The sequence below is a fragment of the Microcaecilia unicolor genome, chromosome 6 (assembly GCF_901765095.1).
Source record: "Microcaecilia unicolor chromosome 6, aMicUni1.1, whole genome shotgun sequence".
NCBI lineage: Eukaryota > Metazoa > Chordata > Amphibia > Gymnophiona > Siphonopidae > Microcaecilia > Microcaecilia unicolor.
In genome coordinates, this window is record NC_044036.1 from 345,758,388 (window position 1) to 345,784,585 (window position 26,198).

The window sequence follows — 26,198 nt, forward strand, 5'->3', positions numbered from 1 at the left end:
TTTTACTCCCAACAGAGCATCAGTTTCACTGAATATCCAGGGCTAATTTAAACAGCGCCGGTCAGCATTTAAAACAACACTGATCCCAGCTGGCTGAAGAGTGTCGACCTGCAGCTACAGGAGAAATTTATGACAAACCTCAGTAGCTCCAGCACCTGATGGTCATCCTCTGATGTGCTCTTGAGCAGCCTAAGTAGGGAAGTACATGCACCACCTGTCTGCATACAAATGCTATGACAACTCTTAAGCTCTTTGGGAAAACTCATAGTGCTGACATCTGGCCAAAGGGCACTATACAGTACTGGTAGAGCTGTTTCCCTTCTTGAAATCTTAGATACTTCCTGTGACTTTGATGTACCTAAACGTGGGTATATGCTTTTTTTTTTTTTTTTTTTAAGTCCAGCGCATAGACAATCCCTTTTCTGAATCATGGGAATGAAGGTTCCTAAGGAAACTATCCTAAACTTTTGTCCGGTCAGATACTTGTTCAGGACTCTCAGGTCTACGATGAGATGAAATCCCTCTGCATTTTTTGAACAGGAACTACTTGGAATTGAATCCCTGCTCTCTCTTTCTTGGTGGAATGGGTTTGACCGCATTGGCCTGTAAGAGGGTACAGAGTTTCTCCATAAGCAATTCCTGATGCTAAAAGCCTTCTTCGGATGATCATCAAACAAAAGGATTTTCAATGTCTCAGCCCTGGGCTCAAAGTCTCCAAATCAACTGGGGACTTAGCCATTTCCCTAACAAAATCAAAGAATGAAAGTTCCTCCTGGGGAGATTTTTGCCTCGTGTGTGGGGAGGGGTATGAAGCAGAAGTAAATAATTTTAAATCAAGATTAAAGGCCTGGCTTTTTGACCAGGCCTTTGACCTACCATTGAGCACTTTTATTAGAGTTTGCCACTACTAGCCTGCCGATCCCTAGTCCCCTCCCCCATTTTTTCTAATTTCTGCTCCCTCCCGGCTACATTTCCCCTGTATTGCCTCCCTTTGGTTATCATTGGATGTGTATGGTCTTTCACTGTTATGCCTGTTCTGTCAATAAGTGTAATTCCTTTCTATTCTTTGGTTTTGTTCAATTTTATTATTGTAAACCACCTAGATCTGCGAGTTAATCATGGTGATATAGTCAGTTCTAATAAACTATAATGGGTTCCATATTCTGAGAAGACCTCTGGTACTTCCTCACCCAGGAGTGCTCAGAATCCGATTCATAGAAGTACTCCCCTGGAGACATCCAAGTCTCTGCCTGCCTTAAAAGACCAACTTCAGGGTTGGGCCTAGAGGCTCGAGGCATTAGGGACCTCCGTGGTGTCTGGAAAACTTGGCGAACAACACTGGTGCAGTGTACAATGACTCTTAATGCCCCTTGAGGTCTCAGTGCAGGGGCTTCCAGTATGGGCTGAATCGCTTTCATCCTCAGCATTGATGCTTCAATGCCATAGCTTCTTGTCAAGCAAAGAAGCAGTGCATCTCCTCCTGAAACCTGCCCATGAGCCACTTCTCTAGAGCCTTCACGAAAAAATGTGGGGGACTCAGTTGGTGTGGTCTCATCCTTCAGCGACACCTGGGTCTCAGTTCCTCAGAGACTGGTGCATCCTATCCAGTATCACTGGGGACTTTGCTCTCAGCACCATGCTTTGAGAAGGAGCGAAGGCAATGCTTCTTGGGCTGCGTGTGACACTTTGCATTGGCATCCCTTAGCACCGATTGTCCTTGGTATGGGATTGGAGGATATTCGATCCCATCAGTCTCTACTGATGTGGTTGAGATCCCCTCGATGTCTATGCATCCCTAGTGTCCAATGAAGCTCCCAGAACCATGGAAACCAATGCTCCCAATGTAGATGGACTGTACCTGTTGATGCTAAAATTCCTTTTCTGCTATTTATATTTATAAATGATATGGAAATTGGAACGAGTGAGGTGATTAAATTTGCAGATGATACACAACTATTCAAGGTTGTTAAAACATGTGCGGACTGTGAAGTATTGCAGGAAGACCTTAGGAAATTGGAAGACTGGGCATCCAAATGGCAGATGAAATTTAATGTGAACAAATGCAAGGTGAAGCACATTGGAAAGAATAATCTGAATCATAGTTACCTGATGTTAGGGCCCACCTTGGGGGTCAGCACTCAAGAAAAATATCTAGGTGTTGTAGATAATACGCTAAAATCTTCTATTCAGTGTGTGGCAGCGGCCATAAAAGCAAACAGGATGGTAGGAATTATTAGGAAAGGGATAGTGAATAAGACCGAAAATACTATAATGCCTTTGTACCGCTCCATGGTAAGTCTGCATCTTGAGTATTGCATTCAGTTCTGGTCGCCGCATCTCAGAAAAGATATAGCGGAATTAGAAAAGGTTCAAAGAAGAGCAAACAAAATGATAAAGGGGATGAACTCCTCTCATATGAGGAAAGGCTAAAGAGGTTTGGGCTCTTCAGACTGGAAAAGAGACAGATGAGGGGAGATATGACTGAGGTCTACAAAATCCTGAATGGTGTAGAATAAATAGAAATAAATCAATTTTTTACTCGTTCTAAAAGGACAAAGACTAGGGGACACTCACAAAAGTTACATGGAAATACTTTTAAAACACATAGAAGGAAATATTTTTTCACTCAACAAATAGTTAAGTTCTGGAACTCTTTGCCAGAGGATGTGGTAACAACTGTTAGTGTATCTGGGTTTAAAAAAAGGTTTGGACAAATTTCAGGAGAAAAAGTCCATAGTCTGCAATTGAGACAGACATGGGAAGCAACTGCTGGTCCTAAGATTTGTAGTATGGAGTGTTGCTACAATTTGGGTTTCTGCCAGGTACTTGTGACCTGGCTTGGCCACTGTTTGGAAAACAGGATAGTGGGCTAGATGGTTGGTCTGACCCAGTATGGCTACTCTTATGTACTTCTCATAACCTCTGATGCCTCTTCTTACCATCATGATTGGGCCCTAGGTTTGTCTATCCGCGAGGAACAAGATCCTATTGCACTGGGTGTACATCTTAAAGTCACTGGAAACCTCCTGGAACATGTCTAGAAAAACAGCCATAGCAAAAATCAAATGACTCGATTTTTACAGAAACCACATGGCTGGGTGCCTGAAGAGTAAGAGAGCCTAGTGGGCCGTGGAAAATAAAAGAAACTTTAAAAGTGCTGAAAAACGTTAATCAGGGAAAAACTACCAGGGCTTACATGCTGATATATATTTTTGAGGAAAACAGACTAACTTCACTGAAAATGAGACGAGCTGATGAGAGGGAGAATTGTGGGTTGTGGTAGGGAATGAGAGATGCTGTATGGAGGGAAGGGGCAACAAAGAGGGAGAATTGTGGGACATGAGGTGGAGTAGAAGGGAGAGATGCAGCAACGGGGTGGAGAGGGGTGAGAAAGGGAGAAATCTTGCGTATAGAGAGGGAGAAATGTTGGACACAGTGGTGGAGGGAAGGGAGAGATGGTGCATGGGGGAGAGAGGAGAAATACTGGACAAGGTGGTGGGACAGGAGGGAGAGAATGCTGCGTGGGGGAGAAGGAAGAGAGATTTTGGACCCAGAGCACAAGGGAGGGAGATATGGGGGTAGATGAGAGGGAGGGAGAGATACACAAGAGGTGGATAGGGGAGAAAGAGGGCGATATTGGATCCAGGAGCAGAAGATAGTGATTGAGAGATGCCAGACAATGGGAGTGAGAGAAGAGAGAGGGAGAAATGCTGGACCATGGGGGACAGGAGGGAAGAGAGAAGGGACAGGGAGATGTCATGCTAAGAGAGTAGGGATGGGAGAAAGAAGGAACAAATGCTGGGCTAGAAAGGTAGAACCATGTGGAAGAGGCTGGGGGTGGCAAGGAAATGAGAGGATAGTGTGATTACAGAGGGTAGAAATATGGTAATGGGGAATAGATTAAAGATGAAAGGGAATGGAGGGCTGGGGAAGGTTTGAGATGAGTAATGAGAGAGCTAGTGGGTGAGAGAAGATGGAAATTTGATAGATGGCTGAAAAGTAAAAAGGACGAGAAGTGTGTGAGAGGATGAAATCTTTGTCGACAGAGCATAAAAGAAAAACAGATGAAAGACCTAAAAAGGAATGATCAGTATGTCAGAGGCAGATGTAGTGAGGGAAGACAGGAGAGAGGAGAAAAGACAAAAGATAAATGGACAGCAGCTGCTTGAAGGAGAATTAGCAGATAACAGACGGGAAAGCAGAAAAGAGAAATTGGAACCAACATGATGGAAAAATAAAATGTCCACACAACATTGGCAGAAAAAAGAATTATATTTTGAATGCTTAAATGGAATATGTTAGCTTTGGGAAACGTGCATAGTAAATGTATTTGTATTGTGGTCAGTAGAAAAGGAAATGCATTAGTTTCATTTCTCCAGGTTTGTAGTACATGCTAAGCTTAACTTCTTTGGGTTCCTAGTTCAATTTTTGTCTAAATATTTTTATTTCTAATTTGTGATTCTGTATTTGATGAGTGTCTGTTGTTGTGACAGTAATAGCAGGTGGGGAAACTAGAGGGAGGACAGGGATTCAGGGAGAGGGGGCCCTCCTTTATTTTCTGACCTGGGTTCTAGCATGGCTAACATCAGTCCTGATCCTTGCTGTATAGCTGGTGGGGATCCCAAAGCATTCCCACCTGAGGGACTCCACCAAAGAGGGATAGAAATCCCTTCTACCAAGCTCTTGTTAGTAACAGCATCCTTGAGCCACTGACAACTAAACATGTGTGGGGTGAAAACATCATCGGCTTAGGGATTGGCCAAGCTTCAGAGTTTATATTTTGAGGTAGGGTAGGGCAGAGAAAATGTTGTACCTACCTACTTTGGGCTCAGGCCCACACAGAACTGGCTGTCTGGCAAATGCCACTGCAAAGCAGAAGACATTTCAATGGGAAGCACCATTAGTGCCTCAGAAATAATAGTACTGAGCTCCTTTATATGAAACCACCTCAGTACTTTTGGGTCATCCCCCTTCTCTGGCAGAAGCTCTCCCTCCTCTAATGGCTCCTCTGAATAGACTGAGACCATATCAGATAAGGAGAGAGAAGTAGAGAACTTCATCGTCCCATTCCTGAAGGTCTAAATGAGATCTCTTAGGAGCCAGAGGAGCAGCGGGATGAGAAAATGAAGAACCTTGCAGCAACTCCAACTGTCCCTGCTTCTGTCAACATGCCTGGTGTAAGAGCAATATAAACTATGGAGAAAAGAAAGATCCCAATGCAGCTGAATGATCTGTTGGGCCCTCAAGTTGTAAAATATGCTCCATGAGTGCTCAGACAAAGGCTGTTCCTCATTGCCAGTCAGCACTGATAAAATGGTGCCCGTTCCCATGCTCTCCTGCAGAAATCCATGCACTGGTGCTGCCAGAGAGCCCGAAGTCCCTAGCATAGTTGGATGCTGTGCCAAACCCAAAGACGTGCTGCTGCTGACCATTTCCTCCATGTACTGCTGGATTCCGGATTGCACACACTGCAACGCCCCAAAGCCAGCTGGCGGGTCCCACAGTGGAAACACCGCTTTATTGCCTCCACTGGAGTTGCCATTCATCCCGACTGTCACAAGTGCCGCATAATGCGGTTCAAAGCATTAAGTCAGGATCCCTCCCTTGCACTAAGTAGAATTTGCAGCCCTCTAGGTGGCTGCGAGTTAAACTTTAGTCGGATTTACCACTGCCGGCTGCTCCCCCTGAGCTCACAGTCTCCACAAATCTTACCACAGATGAAAAAGGCTAAGGACTTATACTCTGTCCTACGCTCTCCAGCAAACCTCTTTCCTCCTTTTTTTTTTTAATAGTTGTTATGCTGTAAAAAGAGAGCTCCACAGGAAACAGGGAACAGGTGAAGGGAGGGAAGAAGTACATTCATGGGTCACCACATGCTGTGATCTGAAGACCTCCAGATATAACTCTGTAGACTCAAGCCACCCACAAAACTCAACTGGGGACCAGTTCACCAACTGGATCAGGAGCAAATCATTCAGAACCAGAGGCTGAAAATTGTGTCCATCCACCTGCTGGAGATGGAAAATACTGAGGAGTTGGACTGGATGCCAAGAGAGATATGTCTCAGCTCAGTTTTCTGTTCTCTATCTCCACCTGCTGGTTGATGGACACATTTAATCCCACAGGTTCTGGAACAGTGGGAAACTTTATACCCAAATCAAACTAGGTTTAGTCCTCACAAAAACACAAACAGCATTTTTTGATATTGCCACCTATATAAACTATAATTTGGCTCTTAATATGGCTGCTCTTCTCTTATCTCTAGACTTAACAGTCGTATTTGATCTACTAGAGATCGTGACTTTCTTCTCTTATCAAGAGACAGGTATATCAGACACTGTGTTTAAGATATCTTAAAGACCGCATGACCACTGTTCTATGGCAAGAGACCCACTTCTCAACCATTTTCTCGGCCATGTGGCATTTCACAGGGTGCTTATCTTAGCACCAGTTCTCTTCAATATCTTTATGTTGCCTCTTTTGACACTCGTCCAATCATTAGATTTAGGTGTGGGAGCTTTTTTTTTTTTTTTTATAATATATCAGCAGGATTATCAATATCTGTTTAGGAATGGAAACTGGGTTAGATTGACTGTGATATATATATATATATAGTATGCCCTATCAGATTGACTCTACACTTGTCTTTAGATTGTTTAGATTGTCTTTAGATTGTAAGCTCCTTGAGCAGGGACTGTCCATCCATGTTAAATTGTACAGCGCTGCGTAACCCTAGTAGCACTTTAGAAATGTTAAGTAGTAGTAGTACTTTATATGTAACTGGTCAGATTTGGCAGTTGCCAACTTACCACAAGATTGATCTTTTGAGTTGCATAGCTAAATCTACAATCATTGAGGCTCCATTACTGTGCACCTCTCCAGGACAAAAGGTAGCACCTGATGTTACAGGTAAGTTTACATTTTAAAAATTAGGTTTTTTTTTGTATATTTTGTAGGAATAAAAGTTTAAAAATCAAAACTGCCTCGCAAGATAATAGGAGACAATGTCCAACTAGTCAAGACATCCGATTGGTTATTTCAAAATCAACTTTCAGAGAATCAGCTATTTTTGTATTTTTTTAACTAGACCATTTTCTCCTACTACTTTGGGCTTTCCTCTTGGATTGCAATAAATCTCTAGCAGTATTACCAAATATGAGTCTTTATTCAGAGCTCTCTAGAGGTTTGCTATCCCTCTCCTGAGTAATCTGGTCTTTCCAGTACTCAAGCCAGAGTACAGACACCCCTTGTTTCCTCACATACGTGCATTCTGATTCTGACCAGTAGATGTCACAGTTGAGCATTCCCAGCCTCAGTTGGCTTGAGAAGTAGAAGTTTGCCTCAGGTGTATAAGCTAAGGCAGTGGTCTTCTCTAATTTTTAATTTGGGGACATGTTTTGGTCCAGATGTAGTGAAGATGAGCCAACAAATATTTTCCTATGTGGGGCCATGACACTGACCAATCCATCCAACCCCACCAGACCATCTGCCCTTCCCTTACTCACACATGCAGAACACAGATAGCCCCTCTTCAAATATACAATAAATGACCACAAACCAAGAGTACTAATGCAGACAAACAAACCGTAAGACAGGAGGGTAGAGACCTGGAAATATGCCCTGTGTGGTACATCCCCAAGCAATTCCACCCTGCCCACCAGGTTACGGCCTAACAAGGGAGGCCAATGGACGGGTACAATTTTGGTACTGTCTCCCTTGTGCCCAGTATGGCCGCAGTGGCTGCACACAGCTAGCTACGACCCTGCCCTAAGATGCCAGACTCTGCATGCACTGCACCACCAGAGAAATAGAAAAAAATGTGTCTTTCTGTACAGTGCAAAATACAAAAAGACAACAGATGGACAGATGGCCTCCTGTCCATTTACTATTTCTTTTCTTTGCGTCTTAACTTTCTCCCTTACATCTATTTTTGGCGCTGATTTTTCACACACTGCTTTCTCCCATTTTTCTGCATCCTTCTCAAATCCATCTAATTCAAAAATGTCTCCTTCCAGTCCTAAGTGGTTTACAATTGACCCATAAAATAAAATGTCCGTCATTCATATGCACCATCTCTCCCGCTCTCTCTCCTCAATCCCTCCATCCATGTACACCATCTCCTCTGCTCCCTCTGTTGCATCTCTTCCCAGGGCCTTCCCTCTGATGCAGCTTCCTGTAGGAGGGGTGCACAGAGGGAACGCTCCCAGGGTGGCCAAAAGAAGCCAACTCGGGAAGAACACCAGTTGCATGGGAGGTCTGTAGGCAGGGAAAGAGCCAAGCCCACTGAAGGGTAGAGGGAAAAAAGAGTGGGGAAAGACTGGACTGCAAAGAAGATGGGAGGGAGGAGTGAATGATGCAGGATGGTTGCTGGCGAGAAATTCTGGGCCTGCTGGAGGGGGGAAAAGGGAGCTGGAGGGAAGAAAGAACCATATAGTTCTGGGTGACCTGTGTAATCCTTCCAAGATGACATCTCTGTCCATCACCTGTGCCAACTCAGACATGCAAAGAGGCCCAACATGAGGCGCAGGGCCATGTTCTTCGATGGAAAGCCTGTAGCCACGTAGCGATAAAAGTTAATGTATGTAAAAAAACAGCAATTAAGCGGGCTGATCCAAAGGTCCTAGAGGGCTGCCTTTGTCCCGCAGGCCTTGCATTGAAGAACACTGAGCTAAGGTCTCCCACATGACACCGACAGATCCAAAATTATCTTAATCACGAAGAGCAGTTTTTCCATTATTTTTTGTTTATAAAATGGAAGAATAGTTGATAAAAACTAACAGGCGTTTGAGCCACGCAGGGCTGTTTGGCTAAGAGGTTTGTCCCTGCTGCTCTCTGGAGTAAAAGGATGATCTAAGAACTATATTTTTGAAGTTTAAATACTGTAGCAGATTCTTCCATGCATACAGCTTATTACTTGCTTCAATTGCAGTAGTAGAAAAGAACACAGAGTGAGAGTCTGCAGGAAAAACACAACATTTCCCTGAGAGATAGCAGAGCCCAATGCAGGGACTCCACCTCAGTCACACTACACTTTCAGCTGCTTGTTTCTGAAGCCCTCTGTCATCATTCAGATTCTTCTTTAAAAGTTTTGGCAACTCCAACTGGTCATTCTTCCACTCTAAGGCTTTCTCATATTTGGTTTTAAAAAGCAGTCTGTGGCCTGAGAAAAGAGAAAGATGGATTGAATTGCACAGAATCCTCATGTCAGCAAATAAACCATGTGACTGCCCCATATTTTGGTAGGGGGGACAGTGAATGTGACCATTTTACTTACCGACACAGTCTGACATTTCTTTAAGAGCTTTTTTCTTGCAGCAGCTTCGACACAGGTGAAACACACACTTAATGCCCTACAAATGTAAGCAAACAACCCTTACAAAAATGTGGTGAATGGTCATTTCAAACAGGTAAACATGAACACTGAGTTCACGAACAATGTGTGCTTGTACTGAAACACAGGATATCTTCCTGTGAAGTTTGTGGGGACCCCCTGCTGTGCGTGTGGAAAGAGGAGGGCTCTGGAGGGAGTAGAGTTTAGTTGGTTTTATTGATATTATATATATTATTTTTTTATTCATAGAGTTAGTCATTTGACCCCTGATGTAGGCGTTGATATACGCTGAAACACAGATTGTGTCGGGTCCCTTCTTATCTGCATCAATAAAAAGATTGTTAGATAACATCTCCAGTGTTGGATTCGTCCTTGTTCAGCCTGTCTGCTGTGGGAGCAGAGTTCTGTATACGGACTAGATCTTAGGGTGGGGCAGAAGGGCTTTGGAGTTGAACATGATAACATGGATCAGCTCCTGGATGTGGAAGGATGACTCCTTAGTGGTTATTCTACATGGATGAGTTCCTGATAGGGTAGTGTGCAGCTGTGAAGAACGCACTTATTTTAAACAATGAATGATTCCTGAACAATATTGATTAGATAACCTGGAGGTGCCTTCCATTTAAATTATATTTTAACATCTACTTACGGAACACCTTTTCTTCAGGAATTTTCTCCTTAATTCTTGGTATTAAGATCACACTACTTTTAACCTATTACTATTTTATTTCCTCTCCGTCATCCCCACTTTTACTGTCACCTTGCAGACAGAGATCAGCTGCCTAAAACATGGAATCAAGTTACACTGTAGGTCCCCAGATATGACAATCAACCAGAGCAGATCAAATGTCTTATGATTATGTGAATATTTTTAAGAGTATCAGCCCATTCCACAGAGCTGAAAAAAGGAGTGGCAATGAATGATTTCCCTAGCAATCACTGTGATCAGTTTCAAGGGTGATGAATAAAGGATTCTCTCATTCAGAAAAGCTATGAGAACACCTCTACCTGCTTCTGCAGGATCACTGCTTGAGAGATTGATTATTTCATGGGGTGTACTGAGCTCAGCTTCATCACATATGGTCCCAGGCCCAGTTTGATGGTGGACAAATCCCATGCCAAGTAAATCTTCGAGAGTTCATAAGGTTACAAAAATAACGGGGGCAAAAACATACCTTTGGATTTCCACAATGATCACACTTGGCATATTTAGCTGCAGAAACAAACAAAAACTAGTTTAATTTGCTTATGCCACAAAAGACCTCCAAGAAAGAAGGTCAGTAAATACCTAAACATATAACTGAAATATACTTAACCATCAGACAAATGACAAGGAATTGTTGCACTCATTTATCCACCAATTGTACATGTCCTAGACTGGACTCAATACTTTAGTAAAAGTTACACACTCGCTGTGGCTCCTATAACACTGCAACCTAAACTTTTAACCAGGGATGGCAAAATTTGAACCTGGCAAAGTCTAATGCTACACCTACTAGATTTGAAGGGAAAGGGAAATGGGACTTGATACACTGCCTTTCTGAGGTTTTTGCAACTACATTCAAAGCGGTTTACATATATTCAGGTACTTATTTTGTACCAGGGGCAATGGAGGGTTAAGTGACTTGCCCAGAGTCAGAAGGAGCTGCAGTGGGAATCAAACTCAGTTCCCCAGGATCAAAGTCCACTGCACTAAACACTAGGCTACTCCTCCACACAACAAAGTCTCTGGACTGAAATGCCTAAAACTGCACTACAATACAGTGTCAAGAGCCCCTTCCCCTCCAGGTCTGCACACCAATTGCCTCTCTCCACCAGCAATTCAACCCCAGTGCTATAGAGCTGGTGGAGCAGGAGGTAAACCAGAAGAGGCAGGTTTTTCTCTCTTTTCCCCACTGAAAAGTGGACTTTACATCCACTTTGCTATTGCAGCTTACTGGGTCACATGGTGTCCCTCAAATGCTCAGCAGAGGCCTTTGGTCATAATGAATAAGTCCTGGTAGGACAGTAGAGCAGAGGTCCCAGTTCACACGTCAGCAGAAGGGGACAAAACCCTGCAGGCTGTTAGCACTTATGGGTGTAGCAGATCAGGACAGATCAGCCAGCCGTTGAAGAGACCTATGCCATGCATCAAGTGTATTAACCACAGGGAAAGAAAGAGCAGCTTTAGAAAACAACAGTGTACAGCACATGGGACACTCAACATGCCACTGAAAATGAGCGTGTGCCCAATGTGGTGGGATGGGGAGCAGGAGAAGAGAGCACAACAGTAAAGAGAAGCCACAGGCCTTATGATGGAGGTCAGGGAAGAGCAGCTGTATGTAAGGCAAACACCAGCTGGGAAAGAAGGTGGGTGCCAACACCTGGCACTGTGACGTACTCAGCTTTTAAAAAAGGGAAGGAAAGAAGGAAGATCAAGAAATTATGAACACTGTCTAAGGCCAGATATGAGGGTGCTATCCAGCTATATTTACCGTAAAAGCTGGGTAATGTCCTACATTATCCAGATAATGGTACAGAATATCACCAGCACCCAGATAATGTGGCTTTGACTACTGTATCCAGATATTCAGCACTGGTATCTGGATTACAGCCTAGCCATCTGCCTGGGGCTACCCCACGGCTACTTAGAGGGTCTATCGCCAGCACAATTGAGGTCCACCTGAACCTGCTGCTTCTGCTCTACACTAGCACCCTCCTCCCATCGACCTGTTGGCTAAACCATAGAAATACACTTCAGAAATTAAGGCAGTTTTGCGGGCTTAAAACACACTGCTTGTCACACAGCCCAGCTAATTTCCTACAATATCCAGATAATGGTAGTGAATATCGTCAGTACCCAGATAACGTAGCTCTGACTATTGTATCTGGGTATTCAGTACTAGTATCTGGATTACTGCCCAGTTAATTTCCTACATCGCTAATACCCAGATAATGGGGCTCTACCATTATACGCAGATATCTAACAGCTCCAGATAGCAGCTGACAGTGAACATTTTCACATACTTTCAAACACTGTAGCAGGTGTTTAAATGAAATGCTGATCACCAAGTCTGAACACTGACCCACAGGTGTTTTCGTGAAGGAGTAGCTTTTTGGTTATTATTTATTAGGTTTTAATTGTTGTAATTTCAAAGAAATTCACTCAAGGTGGTGTACAGCAAGAATAAGTCAAACATAGGCAACAGACAATTCCTCAGCAACCCTCCAGACCGGTCAAGACGCTTGGGTTATGCATGCCTACCAGCAGAGGGAGACTGAGAAAACTAACTTCAAACTGAGTACATATAACCTGTGCTAGCCCTCTATCTCCAGTATTTTCTCAGTCTCAGCAGAGGGTAGACATGCAGCTGTGCAGCTTGTCCGGTCTGGCAGGATTTAGGTCCATTTTGTGAGACTAGTTTATTTTCAGTTGTTTCTAAGGAGAAGTTGGTGAAAGATCAGTTGATCCCTGTGCCTGGAACTCTGTGGTGTGCAAGGGGTTGGTAGGTCCGGTGGGGCCTACCATTGTCCCCTCTGGGGTGTCACACCCGGGTGGCCGGGTCCCTCCCCCGACCGGCTCTCCCGTTTTGGGCAGCTTTGTGCCTCGGCTGCAGTGTTAATCCTGCAGCCTTGAGTGCCATTCAGATTATAGCAGCAGGGCTCAAATAAAGTTAAAAAAAAAAAAAAAAAAAAAACCTCGTGTGGAGAGCTGCAGCAGCTGCACTCCGGGGTTTCCGGAGTTGTTCAGCCGGTCTGGGAGAGCTGGGCCAGTGATTCAGCGCCGGTGAGTGTTATTTCTTGATTTTTACTTCGCCGGTAGTAATCAGCTGTTTAAGAGGCGCGAGTATGTCGGGGAAGTTTCTTCGTTGCCGGCTGTGCGCGCGTCGGGGTGTTGAAGCGGCTGGCGGTCCCTGCCGCTTTTGTGGAGAGCCCAAGGCCTCATCTCCCGCGCCTCCGGTGTTAGCAGCGGAGATTCCTTCTGCGGGAGCGCAGGAGGGTGGTGCGGCTCAGTTTGGCGCTTCTACGGCGGTCCCGATTTTGGCGGGAACCGCCGCCATCTTGGATTCGGGTCTTTTGGGTGCTGAGACGGTCGTGGGACCGCAGCCTTTCCCGATTTCGAGTCCCGCTGGGGGGGAAGCCTCGGGCAGCATGGGGTTCCCTCCAGAGTTTGTTTGGAGTTTGTTTCAGGCTTGGAAGGCGGGCCCATCGGGTGCGGAGTCCCTTAGTCCAAGGTTGGGGGGGGCTACCGCTAAAAGACCGCGAGTGGAGTGCTCTGAAGATGTAGAGGTCTTTTCTCCTCCAGACTCGGAGGGTGATTTTAGCCCCCTGGAAGAGGAAGAGGGGTCGGTGGCAGGGCAGGATGGGGACCTGTCTTTGCCGGGGGAGGACCCCTCGGTGGTTAGAATTTTTCACAGGGATGAATTGTCGGAACTCATTGAGCAGGTGTCTGCCACTTTAAGATGGGAAGCAGGTGGATCCTTTGGTTAAGGGGATCAGGCGGGTCTCTCGCTCCTTTCCTATGAATGCGGACTTGAGAGATATGATCTCGCAGGAGTGGCAGTCGCCGGAGGCTCAGTGTAAGGTAGCTCGGGCTATGGCCAAGCTCTATCCCCTTCCTCAGGAGGACAGAGAGTCTCTCAGGCCTCCGACGGTGGATGCCGTGGTTACGGCAGTGACTAAGGCTACTGCTATTCCAGTGGATGGGGGGGCCGCGTTGCGGGACCCTCAGGATAGGAAATTGGAGACCTTCCTAAAGCGGAGTTTTGATCTGTCTGCCTTGGCGCTGCAAGCGTCTGTTTGTGGAGGTCTGGTGGCGCGGGCTTGTTTTCGTTGGGCGGAGAGGCTCCTGGATGGCCCGCAGGCTGATAGGGCTTCTCTGGTTCAAGATCTGGCCAAGTTGGAGATGGGGTCGTCGTTCTTGGCGGATGCACTGTACGATTTGTTGAGGGCATCGGCTAAGAACATGACTTTTGCCGTGGCGGCTCGGCGGGCCCTGTGGTTGCGGGGCTGGGTGGCTGATGCCGCTTCCAAGACTAAACTTTGTTCCCTCCCCTTTAGAGGCTCTTTGCTTTTCGGGGAGGAATTGGATAAATTGGTGAAGGGTCTTGGTGATGCTAAGGCGCCTCGGCTTCCTGAGCTTCGTCCCAAGGTGTCTAAGGGGGCAGCAGGACGGGGGCGTTTTCAGGAGGCTCGGCGGTATCGACCCGGTAGGTCTTCTGGGGGGACTAGGGGTCGGTTTTTCCAGAGAACCCAGTCCTTTCGAGGTGGCCGTCGCGGGGGGCGAGGCTCCTCTTCGGGAGCGTCCGGTACGTCCCGTGTGTCTCAATGATGGTTTGGGGACCCAGCCTCTGGTTCGCGTGGGGGCTCGCTTACGCTTGTTTTACCAGAGGTGGGTCCAGATCACGTCAGACCAGTGGGTCCTGCAGATAGTGCGAGACGGGTACGCCCTAGAATTCGACAGTCCCCTCTCCGACTTCTTTCTCGTGTCTCCCTGTCATTCAAGAGGCAAGGCGAGAGCAATAAGGGACACTCTGTCGCGTCTTATCGGTTTAGGGGCGGTGGTACCGGTCCCCAGGTTAGAAAGAGGTACGGGCTGTTACTCCATTTATTTCGTGGTGCCCAAGAAGGAAGAAGGTGCCTTCCGGCCCATTTTAGACCTCAAAAAGGTCAATGCGGCCCTAAAGGTTCCCTCCTTTCGGATGGAGACTTTGCGCTCAGTGATTGTAGCGGTGCAAGAAGGAGAGTTTCTGACGTCTCTGGACCTGACAGAGGCTTACTTACACATTCCCATCCTAGAGGCGCACCAGCGTTTTCTTCGCTTTGTGGTCTTAGGGAGGCATTTTCAGTTTTGTGCACTACCTTTCGGCCTGGCGACTGCGCCTCGCACCTTCTCCAAGGTGATGGTTGTGGTGGCGGCGGCGCTGCGCTTGCAGGGCATTTTGGTGCATCCATATCTGGACGACTGGTTGATTCGGGCCAAATCAAGGTCAGAGAGCGAGGAGGCCACCGGCCGTGTGGTGACCTTCTTGCAGTCGCTCGGTTGGGTGGTCAATCTGGCAAAGTGTCACCTGGTGCCTTCCCAGTCTCTGGAGTATCTGGGAGTTCGCTTCGACACGAAGAAGGGCCGGGTGTTTTTGACAGCTCCTCGCATCTCCAAGCTGCAGGGACAGATCAGGCGGCTCCGAGCACAGAGAGCGCCTTCGGCGCGGGCGTATCTTCAGGTGTTGGGTCTGATGGCAGCAACAATAGAGGTGGTTCCTTGGGCCAGGGCCCATATGAGAGAGTTACAGAGAGCCTTGTTGTCTCGTTGGTCCCCTCAGTCTCAGGACCTGGAGGAGAGGTTCCCTCTGTCGGGGGTTGCCCTTCGCAGCCTTCGCTGGTGGCTACACTCTCCGAATCTGGTGAAAGGAATGCCGCTGGACTCTCCCACTTGGACGGTTCTGACCACGGATGCGAGTCTCTCGGGCTGGGGAGCGCATTGCCTGGGGCAGGTAGCTCAAGGACTTTGGACGGTGGAGGAAGCATCGTGGTCCATCAATCGCCTGGAGACTCGAGCAATTCGGTTGGCTCTTCGGTCCTTTCACAGCCTGATAGAAGGCAAGGCAGTCAGGGTTCTTTCCGACAATGCCACGGCCGTCGCTTATGTAAATCGGCAGGGGGGAACGAAGAGCCAAGCGTTAGCTGTGGAGGCGGCGGAGTTAATGTTGTGGGCAGAAGCTCATCTTCAGGGCATCTCGGCGGGCCACGTGGCAGGGGTGGACAACGTGAGCGCGGATTTCCTAAGCAGACACACGTTAGACCCCGGAGAGTGGTCCCTCCATCCCTCAGTGTTCAATCGACTGGTGTTGGCATGGGGGCGGCCGGTGCTGGATCTCATGGCATCGGCCGACAACGCTCAGGCCCCTCGCTTCTTCAGTCGTCGAAGAAATCCTCGGGCCGAGGGCATCGACGCGTTAGTGCTCCCGTGGCCGACTCAGCAGTTGCTTTATGTATTTCCGCCATGGCCGCTGGTGGGCCGCGTGGTGCAGCGGATCGGGCACCATGCAGGTCTAGTGGTTCTGATTGCGCCCAATTGGCCTCGACGTCCGTGGTACGGAGACCTGGTTCGGTTATTGGTGCAGGATCCCATTCCGTTGGGCTCCAGGGTGAGATTGGTTCAGGGGCCGATCGAGATGGCCGACCCTGCTCCATTCTCGCTTACGGCCTGGCTCTTGAGAGGCTCAGATTAAGGAAGAAAGGTTTTTCAGCCAGGGTAATTGATACCATGCTGCGTTCTCGTAAGAGGGCTACTTCTTTGGCTTATGTGCGGGTGTGGCGCATTTTTGAGAACTGGTGTCAAGAGCGGCAGTATGTTCCTCTACGGGTTTCCATCGCGGAAGTTTTGGAGTTCCTGCAGGACGGTCTGGACAGGGGGCTCTCGCTCTCTTCCCTGAAAGTGCAGGTTTCAGCGTTGTCTTGTTTCCGTGGAAAGATTCAGGGGATTTCCTTGGCGGCTTCGCCGGATGTGGGGCGGTTCTTGAAAGCTGTCAAGTTGCTTCGTCCACCTCGTCGGCCGACGGTTCCGCCTTGGGATTTGAATTTGGTGTTGGAGGCTCTGGTAGGTCCTCCGTTTGAACCGTTGGCGTCCATCTCGTGTAAAGATCTTACGTTAAAGACAGTGTTTCTGGTGGCCATTGCTTCGGCGCGTAGAATTTCGGAGCTACAGGCTTTGTCTTGTAGAGAGCCTTTTCTCTCCTTGGCTAAGGAGAAAGTGACTTTGCGGACAGTTCCTTCGTTTGTTCCTAAGGTGGTATCCTCCTTTCATGTTAATCAGGTGATTTCGTTACCAGTGTTGGGGGATAGGTCGGGTGATCTCTCTCAACGCCGTTTGGCTAAGTTAGATGTTCGACGCATTTTGCGGTCGTATTTGAGCAGAACGCAGGACTTCCGAGCGTCGGATCGTTTGTTCATTTTGTATGGAGGTCCCAGAAAGGGGGAAGCGGCTTCCAAGGCCACTTTGGCTAGATGGTTAAAGGAGACTATTGCCTCGGCGTATTTGTTGAAGCGTCGGGCAGTTCCCTCGGTACTGAAGGCACACTCTACTCGGGGGGTAGCCGCCTCTTGGGCGGAAAGTAGTTTTATTCCCCCTCAGGACATTTGTAAGGCGGCGGTGTGGTCGTCCATTCATTCTTTTGTAAAGCATTATAGAATTGATGTGCAGGCAAAAGAGGATGCTCGGTTTGGAGCGGCTGTGTTGTCTTCTGCTTTTCGTGGGTCCCACCCTTAATGTGTCTACTGCTTTGGTACTTCCCAAGCGTCTTGACCGGTCTGGAGGGTTGCTGAGGAAGGTGAAATTAGGCCTTACCTGCTAATTTTCTTTCCTCTAGACCCTCCAGACCGGTCAAGAGCCCACCCTGGTTCGTATCAGAAGTAATTCAGCAAAAGTAATTTTCAGCCGGGTCAGTTATCAGAAGTATTTTGAGCCGTGTTCTGCTATGTCTGTTCATTTGATATTCAGTATGGTCGGAGACATTTTCTTTGACTCTAATGTTCTGCAGAGTGGGACGCCTGAGCGTTTCATCTGTTTAAGCACACTGTTGGTGTTTACCTATTAGTTTTCCAGGTACAGGGGTTTTATTAGTTTCGGAGTTACTGTTACAGGGATGTGTTTCTCTGCTTTGCTAACTGTATACTGGAGATAGAGGGCTAGCACAGGTTATATGTACTCAGTTTGAAGTTAGTTTTCTCAGTCTCCCTCTGCTGGTAGGCATGCATAACCCAAGCGTCTTGACCGGTCTGGAGGGTCTAGAGGAAAGAAAATTAGCAGGTAAGGCCTAATTTCACCTTACAGTAATAAAAATATTCAAACAACAATACAAGTTGTGGCATGGTAGGTACATTTTACTCCTCACAATATGATCTTTTGCTAAGAAGAAGGGAGGTTTAATTTCAACTTTTGCAGTGTTTGGTTTGTAACCTTTTGCGTGGATTTTTTCTCTTTTTTTTTTTTTGATTGTTAATAACATGTACATTAAAATAAGGGCTGTACCGAATACTCATATTTAATTCGATTCAGCCCCAAATACGTTATTCACATTTGGAAGAATAGTGATTTAAATCGAACAAACAGTACGGGGCTGTAATGTGCTACTGAAGTAAACACTTATACACAAAAAGTAGCACATATGAGTTTATCTTGTTGGGCAGACTGGATGAACCGCGCAGGTCTTTTTCTGCCGTCATCTACTATGTTACTATGTTACTTGATCTGTGATTTCACGTTGCTTTTTTAATTTGTTATGTTAAAGCTCAATGCCCATTATTCGTATTTGGTGTTCATATTTGGCCGAATAGTAAAATATGGTATTCGGTGCAGTTCTAATTACAATGTCAGCACAACACGCAATAAAGCATTTTAATACACAGCATAGTAAGCAAAGACGGAACATATAGAGAGATCAAATAGAGTAACAGGAGTTAATAAGGGGACTATTTAAAGAAAGTTGCACATGGGGCATTTGAATATTATCTCAGCTAGGGTAGGAGTGGATAAACATGTCCGGCTAGAGTATGTGTAACCGGTGTCACTCCTCGTATGTGATAGGCAAGTTAGTTACTTCTTCCATTAAAGGCCTGGGTGAAGAACCAGATTTTCACCTGCTTCCTGAAGTAGAGAGAGTCCTGTTAAGTGAAGCCTGAGAATGGGGGGTTACTCTGGAGATGGCTCACTGGAGGGTATCACATTGTGTGATGTCCTTTGAAGAGGGTGTGGTTACAGATATGCCTTGGGAGGACCTTAGTGCCTTGGGAGGTGTGTACAGGGAGATCCTGTTGTTCAAGTACTCAGTCCTATTTCCTTTAAGAAGCAGGTTACAAAGCAGGGGAAGCCAGAGTCCTGTTTCTCCCATCGACACTTCATGTGACTTATTACACTGCCTTACTGTAAGCCAAACGAACTCATCTACCTAAGTATGTAATTTGACGAACTCGGAGTTGGTAAAGCTCAGAATAAATCTTAAATCCAAATGCAAAAAAAGTTTGCAAACCATTGTTAAGTAAAGTGAGGAATGTAGAGGAGAAGATTAATCAAGTTAAAGTGATCTCTTGCTCAGATTCTCTTACTTACGTTTAAGAGAGGGGTCAAAGGTTTTATTAGGATTCCGGAGCTTTTTCTTTTGTTTGTTCTTTGAGAGAAACTCGCTGTCCCCATCTTCCTCATCCTCCATTGCTCGCTTCCCTCCCACGCTAGCTGGTAGCTCTGCTCTCATGCCCTCGGAACCTGCTTCTTTGGGCCTGAAATATTGTAAATGTCAGTGCAGTTAAAGATTCAGGAGAACCATATATTTCTTTAATCCAATCCACATTATTTCATATTAAGAAAACCTGAGAAATAAAAGCATCTTTAATGCAGCAATTTTTCAAAGGTCTTTCTGCAGGTTAATGGGTGATGATCCACAGAAAAGGCCCAGGCAAGGAAGAAAGGCAGTGCTGGGGCCTGGGGTACAGGAGGGTTTGTGAAGCACATGAAGATTTTTTGAAATCCCTTCACATGATTCACTGTGTCCACACTTTCTAGATGGTGATTCCTGTGCTACTCTTCTCCATGCTCAGGTCATTTCAAAGCTCGATTACTGCAATATTACATATGCCAGTCTTCCCTCATCTTTTATCAAGAAATTACCCTTCTGCTTAAATGTCATCACTGGCTTCCTATCACTTTTCGAATTCAGTTTAAAATCCTGATGTTAACCCATAAAGTACTTTTTTTTTTTTATGCCCTGTTCTACCTTTCGTCTCTAATTGACCGTTATCGGCCCACCTGCACTTTATGTTCCTCTACTACTAACCAACTTTCTATCCCCGCTTTATCCCACATCGTTTTCTTTTCTAGGAGCCCATCCGTCTGGAACATTTGGCCCTTCGCCCTCCATTTTGAGCAGTCCTACTTACGTTTTAAAATTGCCCTTAACACTCATTTATTTACTGAGGCCTGTTCTTAGGTTCCTGCGCCCTGGTCTGTGTCCTTGGTAAGATGCATTTGCTTCTTCTTTTGCTCTTTTCTCTCTCCTTTTCAGCCTGCTTTATTTTCTCTTTTCTTTAATTGGTTGGAGTTCCTTTCTACTTTTATTTTATTGATCAATTTTAACTGTACACCACTTTGAGTGTTCTGAACAGAGGTATATCAAATGTCAATAAACTAAGCTCCTCGTGAAAACAGCTTCCCGCCATTTTTTGTACTTTGAATATGAGCAGATTGGTTATCAAGGATGAACAGGTTATTAGATCTACTTATCAGAATGATCTAACTAAATTAACTCCTTTGTTTTCTGAATTTCCAGACAATTTTACTGACGTCAGTTGAAGGTCAGTCTACAACGAAAAATGCTATTTTACCCCATAATTATTTTTCCTTTAGTCACAATAGATGAATCCAGAGACAGGTGGGTTGTGATCATCTACCAGCAGTGGAGACAGAGAGCAAATTTGAGCTCCAGGCATCCTCAGTATATCTCATAACAAAGAAAACAATTGTAGAACAACAGGACTCCTTCCACACAGAACTCCTCCAATAAAATTCAACACGAACCTGAAACTAAAACCCAACAAGAGAGAAACAGACATCCCTTGCAGCAATTCCCTCTGAAGACACTCATTCCTCTCAGTCACTGTGTGATCAGCTCAGCGTGGGGCTCATAGGAGGCAGACACAACCGTGCTCCTCCTTTAAGGAACCTGACCACATCCGGATGGGATGCTAGGGTAAAACCCCCTATTTGACCGCGATAACACGCAAGAGCTGGACCTGTATGCTCAGTGAATTCACCACCAAACCTGTGACAGGGAGGCCTGGAAAAGAGACCATTCCTGACTGAGCAGAAGTTCTCAAAAAGATGCCACACCCGTGTGTAAGCCGCTGAAATAATTCCTTCATTGCTTGCAGCAAAACGGCAATCACGCCATCCGAGTACCCCTTCCTCCGCAGCCTTGACTACTCAACAGCCAAGCTGTAAGTCCAAAGGGGGAGGGATCCTTCATCACCAGTGGTAACTGATATAGCAGTCCCGGTGTCCCCAGCAGACAGAGGGGCTGATCTACCAAGAGAACCATCAGATCTGCATACCAAGGCCTGGGTGGCCAGTCCGGTGTAATTAACAGAACTGGGCTCTGATGAAGCTGCACACGACGAAGAACTTGGAAAGGGCGGAAAGATGTAGAGAAGGCAAACTGTGGCCACGCCTGTATTACAGTGTCTATGCCTTCAGAGCAGACGTCCCTTCTTCTGCTGAAAAATCTAGGAGCCTCTGCATTGCGGATCGTCACCATAAGTCTGATTTGTATGGTAGAGCGGATTTGTCCCCTGGCAATTGATGTAAGCCACTGTCGTTGAGTTGTCCAAGAACACGTGCACCAGTTTTCCCCGCACTAGGAGACTGAACGACTGGAGAGCTAGGTATACCGCCCTGAGTTCCAAGTGACTGATCGACCACTGAGTCTCGGCTACCGACCACAGGCCCTGAGCTCGACAATGCACACCCAAGCCAGAGAGACTGGTGTCAGTGGTAACTACCACCCAATCTGGAGTGGACAACAGCATCCCATTCGCTGTGATGTATCTACCAAGTCAAGCTGTTCTGTGCCCGAGGTATCGCTCATACTCCTGCGACAATTTACCAATTTACGGGTTCTTATAAACCTCAAAGACATATCAACTGATGGAAATATCAGTAATTCTGTTATACCTTCAGAATGAATCCCAAAAAGTGATTTGTAAACAAGACAGAGAATTTTAAACTCAATACACTTATTTATCTTAAGATAATGAAAATGATAAATTGGTGAATTGGTGAAATACTATCCAAATGTTTGAGACCATATCCTCGGTGTCTTCAAATTGTTCAGGAAAACTAAAGTTGGGGGTGAGTGGGGGAAGGGAGGGACTCAGCACCTCCGAGTGTCACCCCAGCTCCAATATTGAAAATGAGCATAAACTCTCTCAAAAGAAACCCCCTGCTCTGACAGACAGATTAGAATCTGGTTCAGGAGCCAGCTGAGAGGAGCTGCACGGTCCGTCTACAGTCCGCTTGGAGACAGAGAAATAATGAGCATTCTATGGTTGCACAATCCCCTTTAGGAGTGACGCACGCAAACAGTGTGTGTGTTATATCACATTCCTATCTCTTGCTATGTGTGCGGGTGCTGTGTATCTCAATGGGGGTAGGGACAAAAGACATCTTAAGGTTGAACTTATCAAGTCAAATGTTTTTAGTAGAAATGTTGGTTTTTGGTTTGTGTATTTATAATGAAAGAGACTATGAGGCATATTTTCAAAGCACTTTGGGAGGCTAAGTTCCATAGGTTTCTATGGAACTTTGGGAGACTAAGTGCTTTGAAAATGAGCCTCTATGTCTTTGGACAACTGGCATGCTGTTGTGGTGTTGTGTTCCAAGACTGCATCATATGTAACTGCCAAATGTGGTTGGCAGGGGCGTAGCCAGACACCCAGTTTTGGGTGGGCAGAACTCTGCCTTGTCCCACAAGTGATATGGTCTCACCCTCTCGCACCTGGATGCCATATGGTCTCTCAAATATCCCCCTCCCCCGCATACCTTTGAAATAGCAGATTTTCACTGGCAGCGAGCAGCAACTAATACACAGTGTTCATGTTGGCCCCACAGCCTTCCCTCTGATACAACTTCCTGTTTCTGCATAGGCGGGAATACATCGGAGGGAAGGCTGTGGGACCAGTGTGAGCAGTATGTATCAGTTGCTACTCGCTGCAGGCAAAGATCTGCTATTTACAAGGTATGCAGGAGGGACAGTTGTTGGGAGTTTTCAGCTGCTTTGGCTTGGCATCATAGTTGTGCTGCTACTGGGTGGGCCTGGGCCCATCCGGGCCCACCCTTGGCTATGCCACTGGTGGTTGGTACGGCAGCAAGTTGTCGACTGCACTCTTATGTTCCTTAAATAAATTAAATAATAATTTAAACACTGTTCTATGTGTTTACTCAGATCCCCTTTGACTAATATTACATTTTGTGTAAAGATCAAAAACTATTCAGTGTGACACATTTGCAATAATAGAGGAAATCAGAAGGGGAATTTTTAGAATTTTCCTCCACATCACTTACCCAGGCCTCACATAGGGCTGACAGATCCAGTGAAAGAACTGCAATCCTCCATCTGGTTTATCACCTTCCCTTTGACTGGCCATTTCTTCCTGCATATTTGAAAGATAATTGATGAGATCCTTTGTTTTTTTTTTAAGTAAATTGGCAGGTCTGGTTTGCAAGGCTGATCTGAGGGAGAGCAGGTACACCAAAAGCCCATGTTAGAACTTGAGTCTCTTGGGTAGCGTCTCCATTGAGGCTCACCGGTGGCTTACATTAAGTGACAGGCTTTGAACTCATGGCTGCAAAAGCTCCTCTCCGCACCTGTTATAGAATCTATGCTTCCATTAGTACCTGGCATCGGCGTTTCAGTTGTCTGTTAACTTCTAAGATGCCCTGCAAAGTCTTCACTTTTGCCAATTCTTCTCTCAGCTCTTGGTAAACCTGTAACCTGAAAACCATAGAAGTTACTGTCTCTCACACAAAGTAACACAGAAAACAGGAATCACTATGTCATATCATGTCACACTAGGAATCACAATACCCAAGACAAAGTAAACTCAAAGATTCAATGCCTCTGCGTGCAAACGATATGCTCAGTTCAGGGCAGTGTTTTACACATTGAAAACTGATCACTCTTAATCCAATAAAAGAAGAGGCAGTTTCACAATGTGTGATCTTTTACCTGCCCTTGGCGAGGCATTTCCAGGAAGGGTTAGGGCAAAGATGACAAAGCAGGGTTCCTTAACTGTAACAATGGTTCTCTGTGGACAACAGAATAATGCAAACACAGTTGCTTTTAGTTTCCATGAGCCACAGATGTTGCTATGGGGTAGCAAGTGCCACCTAAAATAAAAGACAGCTTGCCACCCCCTCTGCCACCTTGGTTTCACAGGCTCATAGATCGGGAAACAAAGTTCCTGACCAAGGGGCAGGTGGGGAGGGAGAGAAATGCTTTGGGGGGGGAGTTGGCCTGGAGAGAAGAAAGAGGTTGGATAAGGCAGTGGGGAAGAGAGCGGGAGAGAGGCTGGAGTCATGGAGTGAAAGGGCAACAGAAAGAGAGAGAGAGATAACGGAATGGGAGAGGGGGGAGCATACGTTGGACCCAAAGATGGAGAGAAAAGAAAATGAGATGCTGACTTGGGATGAGGGGGAAAAGCTGGACACAAGGAGGAGGGGTAGGGACAGAGGGGGAAGAATGGGGACAGAACAGATAGAGACACAAGAGGGAACGATGGTGGAAATGTCGAGAAAAGAAATGTCAAATGGACTGGAGACCCTGGAATGAGCAGAAGATGGGACTCTGGGGAGGAGGGAAAGAGCAGAAAATGGATAGAACTAGAGGATGGGCTAGGGGAACAAAGCAGATGATGACTGGGAATTGGTGATTGAGTTGAAGAGTGTTTGGGGTATTATGGATGCAGAAGATGACGAGAGACTTTTGAGGGGACAGTGAGGATCTGGCAATTAGTAGGTAAGAGTGGGGGTGTGTTGATGGTTTGGGAGAATGAGTGAGGGTGTGAAATGGGGGGGGGGGGATAAGGGTAAGAGAGAGGGGATGAAGTATGGGAGAGAAGATGAGAGGCATTGAAAAGGGATGGGAAGTCCTCAGGAGGGGTGCTGGAAGAAAGGAATGGATCTCTGAAGGGATTGGAAAGAATCTAATTTGGGTTCTCAAAGTATTCTTCCACAAGAAAGAAGAAGTTGAGGCACAATTAATACTCTCTCTTACAGACCCTAACAAGAGAAAGAAGAGAGTGAGGGAGGGACCTGAGGTACCCAGGTGTTACATTCCTAAGCTGTAAAAAGAGTATTCCCAAAATAAAACCAGCCTGCGCTTTGAGCTTTTTATTCACTTATTTTTTTTAAATACCAACTTGAACTGTAATGACTCTGCAACTAAGCAAAGTTCTACCAAACCTCATGAGGCTGCACAGATAGTTCTACCACCTGCTAGACAGTGAGAAATGTTGAGTGCCCAGGGTTCTTAACTAATGACATCACAACTCAGTAGTTCTCAGTCTCCACCTGCTGGTAAAGGAGCATAACCCAAGCATCTGGACTGTTCTGATGTGACAATAAGAAACTGAGGACATTCTGTATTTGTGTCCATGGCAAAGAGATCTATGATGGGAATGTGTTGGAATATTCAGTGGATGGTTAGTCTGGATAGCAACCACTTGTGAGGCTGAAGAATTCTGCTGAGGTTGTCTGCAAGGAGGTTTTGTGTGCTTGGAATGTACATGGCTTGAAGAAAAATGTTTAATTTTAGAGCCAGAGTCCAAATACAGTAGGCTTCTCTGCATAGACTCAGAGATACATAGTAGATGACGGCAGAAAAAGACCTGCACGGTCCATCCAGTCTGCCCAACAAGATAAACTCATATGTGCTACTTTTTGTGTATACCTTACCTTGATTTGTATCTGCCATTTTCAGGGCTCAGACTGTAGAAGTCTGCCCAGCACTAGCGCCGCCTCCCAACCACCAGCCCCGCCTCCCACAACAAAGTAATGCAGCATGGGGCCCTTTTACAAAAGATATGGGAGGGTTAATGCACGGGTAGCGCATGTCCAATCGGCACTACTGCTGGAGTAGCGCATGCATCTGGCGGTAATTCTGATTTTGGCATGCGCTGAATACCACAGTAGAAAATAATATTCTATTTTCTACCATGGGGGGGGGGGGGGGGGGGGGGCGCTCCCGGCAGTAACTGGCAACATGCACTGCATGGTTACCACGTGGGTAGTGTGTGACCCTTACTGTTAGGTCAGTGGATAACGGTAAGGGCTCAGGCCATA

The 26,198-nt window shown here is 46.1% G+C and overlaps 1 protein-coding gene across 1 annotated transcript in view; it reads right to left on the reverse strand.

Moving 5' to 3' along the window:
- Positions 1–6,828: 6,828 nt before the first annotated feature.
- DUS1L (dihydrouridine synthase 1 like) overlaps positions 6,829–26,198 on the reverse strand; it is a 58,333-nt gene continuing 38,963 nt past the window's right edge. The window contains exons 9-14 of the mRNA XM_030205191.1: positions 23,754–23,850; positions 23,421–23,509; positions 19,419–19,585; positions 10,507–10,544; positions 9,275–9,350; positions 6,829–9,160 (exon numbers count right to left, since the gene is read on the reverse strand). Of these exons, the coding sequence (XP_030061051.1) occupies positions 9,021–9,160; positions 9,275–9,350; positions 10,507–10,544; positions 19,419–19,585; positions 23,421–23,509; positions 23,754–23,850 (607 nt within the window). The 3' untranslated portion in view covers positions 6,829–9,020. The remainder of the gene's footprint in view (positions 9,161–9,274; positions 9,351–10,506; positions 10,545–19,418; positions 19,586–23,420; positions 23,510–23,753; positions 23,851–26,198) is intronic.